The sequence below is a fragment of the Anarhichas minor genome, unplaced genomic scaffold (genome assembly GCF_050575085.1).
Source record: "Anarhichas minor isolate MPS153535 unplaced genomic scaffold, ASM5057508v1 ptg000067l, whole genome shotgun sequence".
NCBI classification, from domain to species: Eukaryota; Metazoa; Chordata; class Actinopteri; order Perciformes; family Anarhichadidae; genus Anarhichas; species Anarhichas minor.
Window position 1 is genome coordinate 5,510,913 of NW_027466513.1, and position 19,765 is coordinate 5,530,677.

Consider the following 19,765-nt stretch of genomic DNA (forward strand, 5'->3'; position numbering starts at 1 on the left):
GAGTCTCTCTCTCTCTCTGAGTATCTCTCTCTCTGAGTCTCTCTCTCTCTCTCCGAGTATCTCTCTCTCTCTGAGTATCTCTCTCTCTCCGAGTCTCTCTCTCTCTGAGTATCTCTCTCTCTGAGTATCTCTCTCTCTGAGTATCTCTCTCTCTCTCTCTGAGTCTCTCTCTCTCTCTCTGAGTCTCTCTCTCTCTCTGAGTCTCTCTCTCTCTCTGAGTATCTCTCTCTCTCTGAGTCTCTCTCTCTCTCTGAGTCTCTCTCTCTCTCTGAGTCTCTCTCTCTCTGAAGTCGACAGCAGAGAGGAATTCAAACCACCGTGTCTGAGCTGAAAGCTAACGGATGTTTGAAAAGATGAGACATGTCTCTCTATGACACGTCCTCAGTCATTGTGATGACAGCTAGATGTAATGTGGAGATAAGGAGGTCTGTAGAGGAATAACAGGACTTAAGCTGCAGTGACCCCCCCCCCCCCCCCCCCAGTCAAAGCCCCGTGCTCAGCAGTCTAACTAATCCGTCTATCTGGACATGAAACATGACCACGGCTGCTGTCTGCTGTCAGTACTTCTTATTAAACCAGTGGTGTACTTTGTGTCTGTCTCTCTCTAATAATAATAATAATAATAATAATAACGTGATGATTTTTAATGACGACACAGATTACATAGAAGTAATAAACAATAACCAGGTGTACTTACTGCAGAGCCAGGCTCTCCCTCTTCACCAGAAAGCCATTTCAGCATGTTGTCACTTCAGACCTAAAACACACACACACACACACACACACACACACACACACACACACACACACACACAGTATAATAATACATTATTCAGAAGACAGAAAAGTGTCCATTTGATCAGCTTTGGGTTCTCTGGTTTATCATCATTATGGAAAAAACTGATTTCAATCAAACAGATCAGTATTCATTACTGTCCTCATTAACCAATAAGAGACTTTTTACCAACCCAGCCTCTCCTATCGAATACAAATGAATGAGTGTCAACTCCAACATCCTGTTTCAAGTTCAAATGATTTAAATTCACAGAGCAACGAACACCGCATAGAACCGTGAACACATGTAGCTTCATGGTTTACACAGAATATATTATATTTACACATAATATAACACAGAAACCTCAGAACTGATGCTGTGTTTAATTTGTGAGCAGGTCATCCTCATGGAACTACAGGCAACACAAGACGACTCTGTCTCTCTCTGTCTCTCTCTCACTTCTTTAATTATTTAGAAGCACCTTAAGAATAGCAAATGAAGTGTAGTACAGACTTCCTTGGCAATAAACGGTTCTGATTCTGATTCAGGACGGCCCACAGATTGTTGGTATGTGGGTCAGACAGACTGCAGGACCAGACTGACAGGTGTGCCTCTAAAGACTTGTTGTAGCTCGTAGCAGAACAACCAGAGCAATAAACCGGCCGGTCTGGTGTTCGGTAGAGCTCACTGACACGGTGCCTGATCATCAGCCATATTCATTCATCTTGTTGAACAAGTCCAAACCCACGTGAGGCAGAGGGGGGGGGGGGGGGGGGGGAATAAATCAGGTCAAACTGGTCCTCTCGCGCACCAGTTACCCTGAACGCCTCTGTGGCTGTTTGAAATGTAATTTATTTACACAAACACAAAATAAATGTACTTATTTGTGAAGAGCAATATGCAAAAAACCTGCTGCAGAACGGTCACCTGATTGTGTTGTAATGGTTTATTAGAATATGTCCTCTGAGCGTTACATTAAGGTAGAAAACAGACAGACAGAGGCTAAATAAATATATATATATATATATATATATATATATATATATATATATATATATATATATATATATATATAAAGTATAGATAATATTACTGACTGAGCTGGAGAGACATTTCCATTATAAACAGATTATTAACAGTACAGCGTCACTAAAAGTTCTCAGTAGGAAGCTAAAGGTATTTGACATTAGCTCAGCCACTAGCTAGGATCTCCAAATGCTATGCTAACTGATTTAGCTAGCTGACTAGCACCGCAGAAGCTTCACACTTGCACCAGAAGAAGAAGGCCTCGTGGTGATCGTGGTTATTCAAAACAAGTGCCAGTTATAGTTATATACAGTTACAGCTACCGCTAACGCTGATCCAGCTAGCTAACTTCATCTTGCTAACATGCTAACTTAGCTAGCATTGAAGTGACTCTTTGACTGTCCACACCTGATGAATTAGCTCGTGCCCGTTAAATATTACTTTTAAAGTGCTCACCGGATTCACAACTTCATGAAGAGTCCACCTGAATCCTCACAACGTCGACACGATCCTGTGAAAAGACATTTTTTTTATTCCACTGGGCGACGAAACTGCAAAAACAGAGAGAGATGAGGCTTTGGTCACGTTTGTCAACAGACAAACTAGGAAGAAGCTGCGCATGCGCACTGTGGCCATGGTGACAGGTCCCGGAAGCAACACATCAATGGATTTATTTGTGTCATTATGCAGTACAACATGCATGTAGTAATATATAATATATATAACATAGTTATGTAGATGTGAAGTCCTCTATTAGCTCTTTATGTGCTTTTTGAGGCCTGTTATCTCATCAAAGAGGAAACAAACACCAAGAGTTTAAATCATAGGCACAATAATTACAGTGATGAAATTATTGTTCCCAGGCCCCTCCCAACAATGCTACTACAAATGGAATTAATTATTAATTGATATATATATATGTACTGTATATATAATTAAACGTATGCAGTATTTTTATGTTTTATGTTTATAAAACAAAGTTATGATATATATATACATACAAAAACTTAACTGATGTATATATATGTATTATATATGATCAATAGCACACTGATCAATAGTCTTGATAGACGTTTAGGTACTCTGTGTTTGATTTATAGAGTTGAATTAGCAGCAGGGACTACAACATAAAATACAATAGGAATATTTTATAAAATAAATGATATATTTTTTTGTTTTGTGTCAAAATCAAACTTGGTAATATTTGCTAATTTATATATTTCAAAATGCTGTAACTATTGTGCTTGCTGACTCTGAATGCAGCTTGGTGGCGGCTGGTGGTGCGTCACACAGTCTACTCTCTTCATGTCGACCCTATGGGACCTTAGACTGTATGGAGTTAGATTGTCTGATTAATCTCAGCCTTTAAGACTCTTTGTCTAACTGTATGATATACATTGACATCACAAACACACATTGCAGACTCTTCAAATATATCTGTATGGACAACAGCAAAACCATATGAGTTGGACAACTCACATGATGTCTTATCGGTCTTTACAAGTTAATATTTACACGAAAACAAAGCCTGGTCTCTTGCAGGAAAACACGTAATTTTTAATAATTGAATTGTGTTAAAACGTAGAAAACAAAAACACAGTGTGTCTGTTTTGTTCTCGTTGGGGTCTCAGTGAAAGCTAAAGGATATTAGCTGAAGAGCCTTACAGGCTAAGAATAGTGGTTCAGGTTAAACCCTCGTATGAAAGCTCCCACAGGGTCTACGTGAGGTGAAGAGCTGCGCTCATGGGTTCTATCTTTGTAAATGACAAATGCAGGAGTCAAAATATATTTCAACACTTAAAACTACAACATGCTGTATGTAATGCATACGTTAAAAAATACACACACACACACTTTTATGGCTTTATTTTGCACTTAAGGTGATGAGGACACAGTTTGTACAACAACAGCTGACAGAAGGGGAAAATAGAAAGAAAAACGATTGATAACAGACATAAAAAGTGACTGCCAACAACATGATGTCACTGATCTAACTTGTGTTATCCTCCTCCTCTGGTTCCTGCTCCTTGTTACTGCCGTCATGTTCTTTTATCATGACCTCTCTAAACCACAGAGGAGATATAAACCAGGCACACAGTGATGAGAGAATCACAAACAACACTGTGACGTAATGTTTATGAATGAACTGATGATACGATAATGAAATATCACTGTCATTTAAATACAAGTTTAATATTCAAAAACAGAATCAGTAATTTGTGTATAGAGACAAACGTGTTGACAAAACAAGATTTAAAACGTGAAACAAAACCCTAAAATGTAATTGATTAATTTCAAATGTGGAAATTTTAACCAGTTTATATTCATCAAAGGTCTGTGATCACAAACACTGACGTTTTGTATACTGCGATGCTTAAATATATCTGTATAAAAAATACATTTAAATTCTAAAATATCTTCTTTTGGAGGAAGTTATGAGATCTGTTACGCTTTAAAGAATTTGATCGGCAATTTGGTAAAAATGCTTTTTAGTTTTCCATAAAATATGAAGCGGCAGCCGGGAGACGGTTAGCTTAGCTTAGCATCAAGACTGGAACGGAGGGAAACAGCTAGCCTGAAGCTAGCCAGTCTCATTTGAGGTGAAGACTTCAGAGAGCCAAGAAATAGTTCAGCACATGGAACCATGACGCGTCGTTCTTACACTTCAGTTTTTGTACAGATGAGAGATCCAACATGTCGGTGAGCTTTAGAGTTCGGCTACTTTGGACAGAGCCAGGCTAGCTGGTTTCCCCGGCTTCCAGTAGTTATGCTAAGCTAAGCTAACTGTCTCCTTGCTGCATATTTAGCAGACGGACATGAAAGTGGTGTTTATCTTCTTATGTGAATAAGCGTATTTCCCAAAATGTGGAAGTGCTTCTTTAATAAAAAATGATTTTTTGAAGAAGAATTTCAACTTGCCCCGTTTATTAGCGTTTATAAAATAACAACAAAGACCAAAACTAAATATCATGTTTAATCTCTGTTTAGGTAAATTAATCTGGAGTTTTGTCATTTCCTCAGTAGTGAGCGTGTGCAACTCTGAACAGAGATGAGAAGCCTCGCTCCTTACATGCTTCCATCATCAGCTTCTCAAAACAACAATGTCTTTAATTCTTTCATCAAATTAAAAAACAATATCACTTAATAGAAAATAAGCAGATTAGTGTGTTTAAACATACGTCCACTTTTAATTAAGTCTGCTGATCAACAGATGCACCAAAGAGGGGAATACTTCAGCTTGAGATCTCCGTGCAGCCGCTCCCCGATTTTAAAAAACATGTCAGAGGAAAGGACGATCTCTTGAAAAGACATTTGTGTGTCGGAGTCCTGCATCTCCAAGCAGTCGGCACGTCCCACAACCCAAGAAATAATCCCTGAGATTATCCCTATGAACGTTTCTCTGATGCTTCTGTGTGCAAACAACAGACCGAACACTGAAGGCAGGTTGTTACCGTCACTTAGTCTCCAATCATTTCTCATGAAAACACAAGGCGAACATCAAGAAGTCAGGGATTCTTCTCCTGCTGTTCAATGAACCAATCACAGGGCCCGATGTCCAGCTTGAGCTGATCCATCACCCACGGGTCCCTCTCAGCCCCCTCGATGAATTCCTCCAAAGAAATCTGACCTACAATTCATCAGAGAAACAATCAGACACGAGAGCACAAGAAAAGAGCTGGATGTATAAACGTGTATTATGATAATCGTGGAACTTACTGTCGTTGTTCTTGTCCACCACATCAAATAATCTGTCACAAATGTCGTCAATATCCCCCGAGATGCTCGGATCGTTGTGCTTCTTTATCGTGTAGATGATCTGAGCAGATGGAAAAAAAGACTCATTTCAATTTGGGATATCTGAGATCTAAAGCAGCAACATTTCTGAAGCACACAATAAAATGATCTGCCCTTGACTGTTTCTTAATCGTATCTTATTGTTCTGACAACTGCACCAGAACAGATTCCTGCTCTGCATGTTCTTGTACCTGTTTTTGTTATTTCACATGAGAGATTCCTGTTTGACTTTTGGTCTCTATGCTGCTCTCACTGGTTTGTATTTCAGTGGTGGTTTGTGGTGTGTTTGCTCATGTTGCCAGTCCACTGTCAATCAAATATAATCAACTAGTATTTATGAATAATAAGCAGTGGAAATGAGAGACTGTGGACCATATCGTCAGAACAAAGTGTCTCGTTAGAGCATCAAGTATTCTAAACGTTGATGCCCATTTCACTCTTCAAACATGATGAAAATACTTTTTTTATTTTTTTAATCACAAATATAAATGACTGAATACTTACTTTGACAATGTGTCTCACTTCCTGTCTGTCCAGACAACCGTTTCCATCTCTGTCGTAAACTTTAAAAGACCACCTCAGTTTGTCCTCCAGTTTCCCACGAAGGACAAGATGCACCGCTGCCACGTACTCCATGAAGTCCAGTTTACCGTCCTGAGAAGCAAACGGATCCGTCAGTCAGACAAAGACTCATAATAACCAACAAACACTGAACACATCACTAACATTGTATTCTGTGACACTGCCACATCACCTGATTTATGTCAAAGGACCGAAACAAATTTTCCATGTACGCAGATTCTTCTTCTGTGGAGTTGCGGTTGATTCCAAAGATTCTCCTGCATTCATGTAAGTGCAGGTTTCCACTCGGACATTCAGTCGCAAACTTACGGTAGAGTCCCTGGATGTGTTGGAGAGTCACTTCCTTTTCCGTGCCGCTCTGTGCTTGACCCATGACTTCAAATACAAGCAAGCAGAATATTAGCTAAGATGAATAAAAACGTACAGAGATGTTGTCACGTGTGAGCATCACTGCACGAGCCTTGAATCCATGGCTAGTGCCCCCCCCAGCAGTCCACCCACTGTAGGCTATTTTAAGGTGACCTAAAGGACAAATCTAATTGACTTTTCAGAGATCTGCTCACAAATCCCTTTTGAGAATTTCTTCAATATTATATATTCAAAGAAATCTGAAAAAGTCACTATATGTTGCTCCGAAGAAAAGTACAGATTCTCTCACTGCTGAGCATTTATGAATTAGCTAGTAAGCAAAAGCTCCTCCTCCTCTTGGACAGCAAAGAGAGCAAAGAAACCCCCGAAGAGATAAGTCCACCACCGAGCTCTCAGCGAGATTAAAAGACGTATGACGTCAACGCCTGAGTGTGGTCGTCTTTAGTTTATCCACTGAGGTCTGTCTGAGCGCACACACAGCAACCTGACCTAAACGGTAACTGTAGAGTAAATAATCAAACACTCTGATATCAAAAATCACACAAAAGAATACTGTGCAACCGGTTTGAGCACAAACAGTAAATGTGAATGATATCAGCATAACTTTGGGTCGTAGATCTGATTTTTGTGTGTTTCTCAAAGTGTCTTAGTTGAAAAAGAAAACACTGATAATATTGAAAAATGAAAGAGATTCAAGTTTACTACATGCTGTATCTGTATCTCAGAGCATAATACATAAAAACTTGACATTGTCAGTTCTATCGTCCACCTCTCAGTACCAAAGAGAGTTACATGTAGTCAGAAACACGGACAGTTACGTGTAGTCAGAAACACGGACAGTTACGTGTAGTCTGAAACACGGACAGTTACGTGTAGTCTGAAACACGGACAGTTACGTGTAGTCAGAAACACGGACAGTTACGTGTAGTCTGAAACACGGACAGTTACGTGTAGTCTGAAACACGGACAGTTACGTGTAGTCTGAAACACGGACAGTTACGTGTAGTCTGAAACACGGACAGTTACGTGTAGTCTGAAACACGGACAGTTACGTGTAGTCAGAAACACGGACAGTTACGTGTAGTCTGAAACACGGACAGTTACGTGTAGTCAGAAACACGGACAGTTACGTGTAGTCAGAAACACGGACAGTTACGTGTAGTCTGAAACACGGACAGTTACGTGTAGTCAGAAACACGGACAGTTACGTGTAGTCAGAAACACGGACAGTTACGTGTAGTCAGAAACACGGACAGTTACGTGTAGTCTGAAACACGGACAGTTACGTGTAGTCTGAAACACGGACAGTTACGTGTAGTCAGAAACACGGACAGTTACGTGTAGTCAGAAACACGGACAGTTACGTGTAGTCTGAAACACGGACAGTTACGTGTAGTCTGAAATACGGACAGTTACGTGTAGTCTGAAACACGGACAGTTACGTGTAGTCTGAAACACGGACAGTTACGTGTAGTCAGAAACACGGACAGTTACGTGTAGTCTGAAACACGGACAGTTACGTGTAGTCAGAAACACGGACAGTTACGTGTAGTCAGAAACACGGACAGTTACGTGTAGTCTGAAACACGGACAGTTACGTGTAGTCAGAAACACGGACAGTTACGTGTAGTCAGAAACACGGACAGTTACGTGTAGTCTGAAACACGGACAGTTACGTGTAGTCTGAAACACGGACAGTTACGTGTAGTCAGAAACACGGACAGTTACGTGTAGTCTGAAACACGGACAGTTACGTGTAGTCTGAAACACGGACAGTTACACCCACTTTTTTAGAATAGCTTTTCTGTGATTTTAATTGTGTTTTACAACATTTTAGTTTGTTACTCTCTATTTTTATGTTTACTCTTGGCTTTTAGTTTATGTATTTCTCTTTGCGTTTTAAATGGGTTCTGTTTTATTGTAAAGCACTTTGTGAAAGGTGCTATATAAGTAACGTTTATTGTTATTATTATGTTATCATTACCTCAGGTTTGGGGGGGGGGGGGGGCATGCTTCAGCCAAACCGTTTATCACCTGTCTACCTGCCTACTTCTACCTGGTTAACACATCCTCTCTTGTTTTCTCAACCCACCCTCCCATTCCCTCTCCTTCCCCCTTCTCTATTAAACCTTCCCACCTCATTCCTCCCTCTGCCCCCCCCCCCCTTGTTCACACCTATCCATCCCAGCTCTTACTCAATTTCTCCCTTCTACACGTACAGTCCAGGACTTGTAATAAGCTCACGTAACACAGCGCCTGAGACGAGTCCCTCTTAGTCTCCTCTTTCCATTACATCTGTACCAGAACAAGCAAACCCAACAACTTTATTTTTCTACGTTCATACCCATACCCGTCCTTGATGACTTTATGGGACGTGGATAATGTGCTCTTCTACTTACGCACAGAAGATCAATCACCTTCTGCAGGCAGACTGACTAAATCCTCAGAGGCTTAAGTGTTAAACTTAACCCTCTGAGGATTTAGTTTAAAGCTCCTGGGTGCAGGATTTGTACATTTCTGACTTTAGTGACACCAAGTGGCAGAATCACAAAAGACACTAAAAGAGACTCTTAGAAATTCAAGAAAATACAGCATGAAGTGTATACAAAATGTTTTTAATAAGAAAAAAGATGAAACCATCTCTTCACACTTAAACAGTAAATAAAAAAATAAAAACCAAATGGAAATGGCAACATCTCAGAAATAAGTGCGTTGATTCAATAGTCCAAGCAGTCTGTTCAGTTCAGTCTCATTGCAGGAATGTTAGAGTTTAGTAATCAGATGATCCCAGTTAGAGGGAATAATTGGGATCCACAAAAAGAATAAAGAATAACGATGATACTTTGGCGACGTAATCTCACAAAGCTGCATAAACATATTCAATACAACAACAGGGTGCTCTACCAGCCCAGCACCAAACATCAGGATTTAGGGACTAGCTGGTGAACAAAGTGGAGCATTGAGCAGATAAAGAGACAGATATTTCCCCCAGGAGGTGGTGGAGACCAAAATTAGAGCTAAAAGGAAAGCTATTCATACAACTTGAACCAAGTTGTATGAATAGTAATGTTTGCTCCGTCTCTGCTGTAAGAAGGCAACTAAGTGGGCTGTTAATTAGCTTCAGCTAACCCTATAAACATCACATCTGCTGCATCACTCATTGGGTTGGCCCTTTTAAGGTGGCCCTGCGGAGTTTGTTATGTTTACACCAAAACACATCGTTTGAACAAATGTCCATCATTTGCAAACAGCATATTTTTTAAGTATCTTAAAGTTACAATCTCAAAAATCTCCATTTTGTTCTCTTTGGCGACATCTATGGCGCTAAGCGGTAATTGCAGGTGTGTTTTTTTTTATCTTACTTCCCTAACTGTGCAACACTTGAGATTTTTTTCACGCGAATTACACGACAGACACCAAATTCATGAAACTGCAAATGCAAGACCTTTCATCCCCATTGTGTTGCCTCATTCAGGGATAGAACATCTTTGAGATTATTACTTTATATCCAGTATCGTTTACATCCTTGTTCATTGCCAGTGTTTTTTCTTCTACTCCTATCTTTGCTGATATGCATCACATTGTTGCATATCTTGGTGTGTTACCTCCACCTGTAGATTAGTGGAATAGTACCAAAACCCACAGAAAAACAGCTCCAAAGGCTCTGCTAGAGGTGAAAAACTCCTTGAGGGAACCTAAATGAACCTCATGATAATGTGTTTGTTGATACTTTTACATTGTTCCGCTGCCCCCAAGAGACCCAAAGAAATCAACTCATACAATTTTACTTATTAAGTCTAACCACTATAACAGCGTGAACAGAGCTATTCACTCGCTTGATATAATCACACGATATAGTGCTATTTTTACACCTTTACAGCGACAAGTATACTACCAATATATATAGTCCTAATATCAAACAATAAAAAAAACACATGCAATGATGAGGAATGTAAATATACAATCATTAAAGTACAAGATCTTTGTGAGCATGAGGCTTCCTTAGACAGAGACAACAGCTGAGACAAACAGGAAGGACTCGGACCAGCGGTCAACATCACAGCAGAACTTCAGCCTTGAAAAAGCGCAGCGAGCTCCAGCTTCAGTTCACAGGAAGCTCGACGTGGAGACACAAACGACACCTCTGTGTCAGCTTCAAACGAAAACCTGCGGACGGCGAAACCCACTGAGTGAGAGATCACGGTAGTTTCCCACAGTTCTGGATGACCCACCCGGTGGCGTTGACGTCCAGCTTCAGCTGGTTCATGACCCACTGGTCCTTCTGAGCTCCCTCCATGAACTCAGACAAGGTTATCTGACCTGCAGGGCACAACAACACAGCATCCACATGGAGAATAACTGCTGCTGTACACAGCTGCGTATTAATGTACAGCTGAATCGAGAATAAAGTCTAAATATCAAGAATAAAGTCTAAATGTTCAGAATAAAGTATAAATATCAAGAATAAAGTCTAAATGTTCAGAATAAAGTATAAATATCAAGAATAAAGTCTAAATGTTCAGAATAAAGTATAAATATCAAGAATAAAGTCTAAATGTTCAGAATAAAGTATAAATATCAAGAATAAAGTCTAAATGTTCAGAATAAAGTATAAATATCAAGAATAAAGTCTAAATGTTCAGAATAAAGTCTAAATATCAAGAATAAAGTCTAAATGTTCAGAATAAAGTCTAAATATCAAGAATAAAGTCTAAATGTTCAGAATAAAGTCTAAATATCAAGAATAAAGTCTAAATGTTCAGAATAAAGTCTAAATATCAAGAATAAAGTCTAAATGTTCAGAATAAAGTCTAAATATCAAGAATAAAGTCTAAATGTTCAGAATAAAGTCTAAATATCAAGAATAAAGTCTAAATGTTCAGAATAAAGTATAAATATCAAGAATAAAGTCTAAATGTTCAGAATAAAGTCTAAATATCAAGAATAAAGTCTAAATGTTCAGAATAAAGTATAAATATCAAGAATAAAGTCTAAATGTTCAGAATAAAGTCTAAATGTTCAGAATAAAGTCTAACTATCAAGAATAAAGTCTAAATGTTGAGAATAAAGTCTAAATATTGAGAATAAAGTCTAAATGTTCAGAATAAAGTCTAAATGTTGAGAATAAAGTCTAAATGTTCAGAATAAAGTCTAAATGTTCAGAATAAAGTCTAACTATCAAGAATAAAGTCTAAATGTTGAGAATAAAGTCTAAATATTGAGAATAAAGTCTAAATGTTCAGAATAAAGTCTAAATATTGAGAATAAAGTCTAAATGTTCAGAATAAAGTCTAAATGTTCAGAATAAAGTCTAAATGTTCAGAATAAAGTCAAAATGTTGAGAAATAAAGTCAAAATATTGAGAATAAAGTCTAACTATGAAGAATAAAGTCTAAATGTTCAGAATAAAGTCTAAATGTTCAGAATAAAGTCTAAATGTTGAGAATAAAGTCTAAATATTCAGAATAAAGTCTAAATGTTCAGAATAAAGTATAAATATCAAGAATAAAGTCTAAATGTTCAGAATAAAGTATAAATATCAAGAATAAAGTCTAAATGTTCAGAATAAAGTATAAATATCAAGAATAAAGTCTAAATGTTCAGAATAAAGTCTAAATATCAAGAATAAAGTCTAAATGTTCAGAATAAAGTCAAAATATCAAGAATAAAGTCTAAATGTTCAGAATAAAGTCAAAATATCAAGAATAAAGTCTAAATGTTCAGAATAAAGTCAAAATATCAAGAATAAAGTCTAAATGTTCAGAATAAAGTCAAAATATCAAGAATAAAGTCTAAATGTTCAGAATAAAGTCAAAATATCAAGAATAAAGTCTAAATGTTCAGAATAAAGTCAAAATATCAAGAATAAAGTCTAAATGTTCAGAATAAAGTCTAAATATCAAGAATAAAGTCTAAATGTTCAGAATAAAGTCTAAATATCAAGAATAAAGTCTAAATGTTGAGAATAAAGTCTAAATATCAAGAATAAAGTCTAAATGTTCAGAATAAAGTATAAATATCAAGAATAAAGTCTAAATGTTCAGAATAAAGTATAAATGTTCAGAATAAAGTCTAACTATCAAGAATAAAGTCTAAATGTTGAGAATAAAGTCTAAATATTGAGAATAAAGTCTAAATGTTCAGAATAAAGTCTAAATGTTGAGAATAAAGTCTAAATATTGAGAATAAAGTCTAAATGTTCAGAATAAAGTCTAAATGTTCAGAATAAAGTCTAAATGTTCAGAATAAAGTATAAATATCAAGAATAAAGTCTAAATGTTCAGAATAAAGTATAAATATCAAGAATAAAGTCTAAATGTTCAGAATAAAGTATAAATATCAAGAATAAAGTCTAAATGTTCAGAATAAAGTCAAAATGTTCAGAATAAAGTCTAACTATCAAGAATAAAGTCTAAATGTTGAGAATAAAGTCTAAATATTGAGAATAAAGTCTAAATGTTCAGAATAAAGTCTAAATGTTGAGAATAAAGTCTAAATGTTCAGAATAAAGTATAAATATCAAGAATAAAGTCTAAATGTTCAGAATAAAGTCTAAATGTTGAGAATAAAGTCTAAATGTTCAGAATAAAGTCTAAATATCAAGAATAAAGTCTAAATGTTCAGAATAAAGTCTAAATATCAAGAATAAAGTCTAAATGTTCAGAATAAAGTATAAATATCAAGAATAAAGTCTAAATGTTCAGAATAAAGTCTAAATGTTCAGAATAAAGTCTAACTATCAAGAATAAAGTCTAAATGTTGAGAATAAAGTCTAAATATTGAGAATAAAGTCTAAATGTTCAGAATAAAGTCTAAATGTTGAGAATAAAGTCTAAATATTGAGAATAAAGTCTAAATGTTCAGAATAAAGTCTAAATGTTCAGAATAAAGTCTAAATGTTCAGAATAAAGTATAAATATCAAGAATAAAGTCTAAATGTTCAGAATAAAGTCTAAATGTTCAGAATAAAGTCAAAATGTTGAGAAATAAAGTCAAAATATTGAGAATAAAGTCTAACTATGAAGAATAAAGTCTAAATGTTCAGAATAAAGTCTAAATGTTCAGAATAAAGTCTAAATGTTGAGAATAAAGTCTAAATATTCAGAATAAAGTCTAAATGTTCAGAATAAAGTATAAATATCAAGAATAAAGTCTAAATGTTCAGAATAAAGTATAAATATCAAGAATAAAGTCTAAATGTTCAGAATAAAGTATAAATATCAAGAATAAAGTCTAAATGTTCAGAATAAAGTCAAAATATCAAGAATAAAGTCTAAATGTTCAGAATAAAGTCAAAATATCAAGAATAAAGTCTAAATGTTCAGAATAAAGTCTAAATATCAAGAATAAAGTCTAAATGTTCAGAATAAAGTCAAAATATCAAGAATAAAGTCTAAATGTTGAGAATAAAGTCTAAATATCAAGAATAAAGTCTAAATGTTCAGAATAAAGTCTAAATATCAAGAATAAAGTCTAAATGTTCAGAATAAAGTATAAATATCAAGAATAAAGTCTAAATGTTCAGAATAAAGTCTAAATATCAAGAATAAAGTCTAAATGTTCAGAATAAAGTATAAATATCAAGAATAAAGTCTAAATGTTCAGAATAAAGTCTAAATATCAAGAATAAAGTCTAAATGTTCAGAATAAAGTATAAATATCAAGAATAAAGTCTAAATGTTGAGAATAAAGTCTAAATCTTCAGAATAAAGTCTAACTATCAAGAATAAAGTCTAAATGTTGAGAATAAAGTCTAAATATTGAGAATAAAGTCTAAATGTTCAGAATAAAGTCTAAATGTTGAGAATAAAGTCTAAATATTGAGAATAAAGTCTAAATGTTCAGAATAAAGTCTAAATGTTCAGAATAAAGTCTAAATGTTCAGAATAAAGTATAAATATCAAGAATGAAGTCTAAATGTTCAGAATAAAGTCTAAATGTTCAGAATAAAGTCTAAATATTCAGAATAAAGTCTAAATATTCAGAATAAAGTCTAAATATATATATTGACACGTTTGGGCCTCGATATGTAAAAAGCCTAAAGTCTTGTTAAAAGAAGTGTTTATTTCTTTACTGATCTAAAATCTTCTTATAACGATCAACTCGTCCCATTAGATTTGTTGAAAGACGCTGAAACACAGACCATAAATAAACGTGACCTTATTATTAAAAGTTATATTCTGTGATGTACACTTTGCTCTTCCTTACCGTCATGATTCTGGTCAACCAGCTCAAAGATCCTGTCACAGATTTCAGACGGCGTCATGCTGACATCACTCTTCGGGAATTTGATTTTGTAAAGAAGCTGAGAGAGAAACAAATTGAGTGTTCAAAGAGAGAGAACGAGAGACACTACAGGTCAATAAGGTACAAATATATATATATATATATATATATATATATATATATATATATCACTATGACAATTCTCCAGTTGATTACTGACATTAAGAGGATTATTTTTAGTATTACAAGTTTTCTGAAATGTTGTGTTATGTAAATATGCAAATGAGGCATTATCTTATCAAATGCGTTCTAATTTTCATACATTTCTAGACCATAAATCTGAACATTGTTTAAATTCAGGTTCAAAATTCTTGTTTCATTTTGTTGACGTGTCAGAATCAAAGATTTATGATATCTCTTTGTATCACTCCATAAATCATAAAATACTGTCAACAGACATGTTTCTATTAATAAATGTATAAATGAGTGTGTGAGTGATGAGTGAACAAACCCCTCTGTGTGAACCTTCAGCACACAGAGAGGAATGAAAGAGTGAAGTTTGGTGAATGTAAGAGCTGCTGAAGTGGAGATTTATCATCAGAGTCTGAGAACAAACTCATTGAGAGGAAACGTCCTTTAAAGAGACGTTTAGTTACATTACAGACATTTAGAGACTCTACAGGTGAACACATGAACTCATAGATATCACCATGAAGCTTCACCACTTCATCACTCACATTAAGAAGAGTATTTATTGTGTTACAAGTTTTATGAAATGTTATGTTTAAATATGTAAATGAGGCATTATGTAATGGTAACTTTTGGTGAATTTAGTAGAAATCTACAGACGTAAAGTAACAAAATAAATGTTTTCTTTCCTCTAGTCTGAAAGAAGACGTGTTATGGAAGAAAAATAGACCAAAATCTCTAAATTGATCATTGATCATAGAGGCTAAATTAATAACAAAATACACTCTCAGCTTAAATGAAATGACACACACAGTATCTTCAATTCTCTGGAGGCTTCTGTAGATGTAGAATACTAATATTGTCGGTATATAACAATCATAATAAGGAATAAATCACTCTGCCTTTGGATTACTGTAACACATATTACCTAATCTCAGAAAATCAAGACAATCAGATCATCAGGACAGTGCACTAAATTTACATCTCTGGGTTTAGAGGCTTACAGTAGAGCACTGCAGAGATGTTCACTTCAGGAATAACCCTCAGAGAGCACCCGCTCCTCCTCTAACGCCCTGTGAACCTGCAGGTCGTGACCTTCGGCCCTGAGCCTCCCCCCACTGGGCCACCGACATAATCTGCCTTGAGAGGATTTATGTTACGAAACCTGAACATGTCCACACTTTCACACATCATCGGCTGAATCTATCCCGCTCCACTTTGTTCAGACCGGCCTAAAAAGAAAAGTAATGTTGATATGAAAACGTCTCTCGCTCACCCGTATGATCCGCTTCACCTCCTGCCTGTCCAACTTGCCGTTCCCGTCCTTGTCGTACATCTTGAAGGACCACTTGAGCCGATCCTCCAGATTCCCCCTCAAGATCAGGTGAAGTGCCGCCACGTACTCGAGGAAATCCAGTGTGTTGTCCTGCAAGCAAATAATGCAGAGTTGCACAAAAAGTTCCTTTAGTACAGCAGCTTTTATAAGATAAAACAGTAAAAACAATTAAAAATAATCAATAAAACAGATAAAAACACACAGGTGACACAAAGGCCAGTTTAAAGTCTTCCACCGTGTTTAAAGACAGTCAGCTTCAGTAGCTGTAGCTGGAGGGACAACCAGTAAGCCCTGGTCAGAGGACCTTGGTGACCTACTGGTACAGGGATGGGGATGCAGGGTGATGTAAATAGAAGCCATCACAACACATTCTACGATGAGAATCGACTGTGTTTCTTACCTTATTCGTGTCAAAGGAGTAGAATACCGTCTCGATGTAGACGGACTCCTCTGCAGAGCTGCTCGCCACCCCGAAGATCCTCTTGAACTCGTGCAGGTACAGGGCGCCGCTCGGACACTCCTTCATGAAGGCGAGGCACAGCTCCTGAATCTGAGCCAGCTCCATCTCCTCATTGTTGCTCTCCTCTTGTCCCATGGCCTCCTGATTACTTTGATGAAACAAAGTGAGTGAAAACGATGTGCTTGTTTGAATGAAAGTTGTCCGGAGGTCACTGAGGCATCTGCCCACACGATCCAACCAAACTAAAGAGCTTTGCAGCAGCGTCCAGCTGCTCTCTGAGCAGCTACTAATCTCATTAACTCGTTAATCACTTGATCTTTAGTGCCAGAAAGTCTGAAAAATCTGGCAATGCTGTCGTCACCGAGCGCCAGAAACAGGAACATCTGTGGTCTTAACGATAGAACAGATAGAGTCCATTAAACAAAGCAGGCTGTCTGTCAGCAACATGTCCAACTATCATAATGTTTATATGATAATGAGGGGGCGTGTCCACGTGTGAGCGAGGCAGGGATTGGTCCAGAGTGTGTGTGTGTGTCCGTTATTTTTATCAACTGACCTGAGATTAACAGAACAAATACAACACCAGCTTTTCTTTATTTTTTAGCATCTTATTGGAGGTTAAAGAAAAAATATAAATCTATATATTTTTGTAATAAATAGTAGATATTCCTGTAAAGTATAAAAAGCTAACTATTAAACAATAACAGTTTTTTTGTTGATGCACTCTATGAGATTAATTCTATAAAGGTATTATATAAAGGTATTGTCTAAAGGTATTGTTTAAAATAAAAAAATAAAAATAAAAAAATCAGTGTGAATATCTTGTGTGCATGATTATCATGCAATTGACAGACAATGTTGATATTGGCATTGGTATCAGCTGACAAGGTGTGTTTATAAATGGCAGTGGCACGGCCTCCCTACTCACTGTACCTTCACATGTTTAAAATAACAACATGAATATATGAACCTGTGTATTATTTGAATAGCTTAGTATTGAATGCACAATAAAGAGGTATGTTTATACATGGCACTAGGCTCAGTTTAATATAAAACACTATTTTATACAATATATATAGTCGGGGGTCCCTGCTCCATCTCTCTATCAGTTTGGGGGTCCTTGGCCTGAAAAACGTTGAAGACCCCTGAAAGGTATTGTCTAAAGGTATTGTCTAAAGGTATTGTCTAAAGGTATTGTCTAAGTTATTATCTAAAGGTATTGCGTATTGTAGGGAGACTCTGTGTACATGTAGGGAGAGGCTGATGAGGGAAGGAGATGAGGTGAGTAGATGAGGTGAGGTGAAGGCAGAGGAAGGAGGACACCTGGTGGATGGATGTAAAATGACAACGAGAAATAGTGAAGGTGGCTTTAGAGGAGACTGTGACAGTAATAATGCAGCACTGTTAAGCTCTAGAGGTGCAAGTTCCCTAACAATTATGAAGGAACTGATTAATTCAAACTTGTTAATCACTTCTTGATTTTGCCCAGCTGGGTATCAGCCTCGGTCCAGAGAGCCTAAGTGTTTGTGCCCAACCAATGAAGGACTGTTACAGATGTATGACTGTTGTCATCAGTTAAACCACAAAGTCTTGTTTTAATGTAACACGTTATCTATAACACATTGCATTGAATAACATGACCTTCAACCTCTCTACATGAACATTTTTGACTTTTTTTTTTGATCCCTGGGACGTCGTTGAAAACACAACAACACAGAAAACGACGTCAAACATTCTGCTGATGTTAGAGTGGATGTATGAATATCTTGATGTGTGTCGTGGGACAGCATGAGTCTCACCCCTTCTGCCTGGCCTCCTCCTGCTTGAACGTGGGGGGAGCGGCCTTGGAGCCTTCAGCTGATGCTGCGTTCATCTTCAAGACTTTTGATCAAAAACAAAGACAAATGTTAGTTGTTTTACTCGTCATAAACGCTGGAGGAGATGGACGTGTGCTGCTGACGTGCACGTCCTCCTGAGCGCTTCATCCTCTCATGTTTTCCAACTTCTGTCTTTATATAATTCTCTTCGTCTCGATCTAAGTGCTCTTCGTCATGAATATTTCACCATGTTAATCCTATTAGAGTCAGAGTTCAGCTGCTACAGGATCACAACATGTTGGTGAGTCAGGGATCAGCCTGAAACACCTGAGGATCAACATCTGCCACCAAACAAGATCTCATTGATCCAATAAAGGATAATATTACATAATCATACAATAAATTCAGCAGCTGGACATCCTTAACCCTGGTCACCTCGAGTGGATCATCACAAGTGAGCGAATGTTCAAAGATACACAAAGCAACTAATTCAATAATTAAAATGTCAGAAATAACTAAATATAAATAAATTCGATTTTATTATATTTTTGTACTCATCTTCTGTTTTTGACTTCAGATTATTATAATTTTTGTACATACAGGGAAGCTCACATTGTGCTGAAGTTAAAGATGACCAAACAGATTTATTCTCATGTGTATTGAATTTATGATTATTATTTTGAATATTATTTCTGCAGGATATTCCCATTGACATTTAAAATGTCTTTACTGAGGTTGTCCTGGCTGATTCACACGTTTACAGAAAAACGTCTCTTTGCAGAAGAAGCCAAAAAACAGCTGCAAGACAAAGATGGAGTCTTTTTTCTTCTTGCAGTCTGTCTATTCTGTCTCATCCCTGAGCCATCACTGTGCTCTTATAGCCTTGACTCTGCCCCCCCCCCCCCCCCCCCTTTCTGCCTGTAATAATAAACCAAAAGGCCTGAGGGGTATTTTGAGTGTGGACTTATAGCTAAGCCTGATAAGTCAAAGATAATCAGGGATATTAATAGGTTGAACATCTAAAAAAAAAACGTTTTTTAAATTTAAAATATTGAGATCCAAGTGTCCAGCTGTCTTTCTTCTCTTTTAAATCGATATCCAAAATATAATTTAGTGATGTCACTGCTCACGTTGAAAACAGAAAAGATGGTCAAATGAAAAATGGTCTCAGCAGTTTTGCTCACTTTTAA

At 36.6% G+C, this 19,765-nt stretch overlaps 3 protein-coding genes across 3 annotated transcripts in view; all 3 read right to left on the bottom strand.

Annotated features, from left to right (window-relative positions):
• The window catches only part of LOC142934175 (uncharacterized), a 44,836-nt gene extending 42,442 nt beyond the window's left edge, over positions 1 to 2,394 (bottom strand). The window contains exons 1-2 of the mRNA XM_076078610.1: positions 2,258 to 2,394; positions 698 to 757 (exon numbers count right to left, since the gene is read on the bottom strand). Coding sequence (XP_075934725.1) covers positions 698 to 742 — 45 coding nt within the window. The 5' untranslated portion in view covers positions 743 to 757; positions 2,258 to 2,394. The remainder of the gene's footprint in view (positions 1 to 697; positions 758 to 2,257) is intronic.
• A 2,913-nt stretch (positions 2,395 to 5,307) lies between these two features.
• Positions 5,308 to 6,551, bottom strand: LOC142934234 (guanylyl cyclase-activating protein 2-like). Its single transcript, XM_076078716.1, has 4 exons — positions 6,351 to 6,551; positions 6,101 to 6,250; positions 5,519 to 5,618; positions 5,308 to 5,429 (listed from the first exon to the last, which is right to left on the bottom strand). Exons 1-4 carry the CDS (start codon positions 6,549 to 6,551, stop codon positions 5,308 to 5,310), a joined length of 573 nt encoding a protein of 190 aa, XP_075934831.1.
• Positions 6,552 to 10,745: 4,194 nt separating this feature from the next.
• LOC142934250 (guanylyl cyclase-activating protein 2-like) lies at positions 10,746 to 16,893 on the bottom strand. The gene is made up of 4 exons (XM_076078757.1): positions 16,699 to 16,893; positions 16,239 to 16,388; positions 14,756 to 14,852; positions 10,746 to 10,867 (listed from the first exon to the last, which is right to left on the bottom strand). The coding sequence occupies exons 1-4, from the start codon at positions 16,891 to 16,893 to the stop codon at positions 10,746 to 10,748; spliced, it is 564 nt and encodes a 187-aa protein (XP_075934872.1).
• Between the last annotated feature and the right edge of the window lie 2,872 nt (positions 16,894 to 19,765).

What these genes read in the sequence shown, in the direction of transcription:
- LOC142934234 (XM_076078716.1), bottom strand. Translation starts at nt 6,551, where the DNA reads ATGGGTCAAGCACAGAGCGGCACGGAAAAGGAAGTGACTCTCCAACAC. An exon ending in GGTCCTTTGACATAAATCAG is followed by an intron (nt 6,251 to 6,350) that starts GTGATGTGGCAG and finishes TTTGCTTCTCAG; the next exon opens with GACGGTAAACTGGACTTCAT. An exon ending in GGTGGACAAGAACAACGACA is followed by an intron (nt 5,430 to 5,518) that starts GTAAGTTCCACG and finishes GATGAATTGTAG; the next exon opens with GTCAGATTTCTTTGGAGGAA.
- LOC142934250 (XM_076078757.1), bottom strand. Translation starts at nt 16,893, where the DNA reads ATGGGACAAGAGGAGAGCAACAATGAGGAGATGGAGCTGGCTCAGATT. An exon ending in AGGTGAAGCGGATCATACGG is followed by an intron (nt 14,853 to 16,238) that starts GTGAGCGAGAGA and finishes TTTCTCTCTCAG; the next exon opens with CTTCTTTACAAAATCAAATT. An exon ending in GGTTGACCAGAATCATGACG is followed by an intron (nt 10,868 to 14,755) that starts GTAAGGAAGAGC and finishes TGTGCCCTGCAG; the next exon opens with GTCAGATAACCTTGTCTGAG.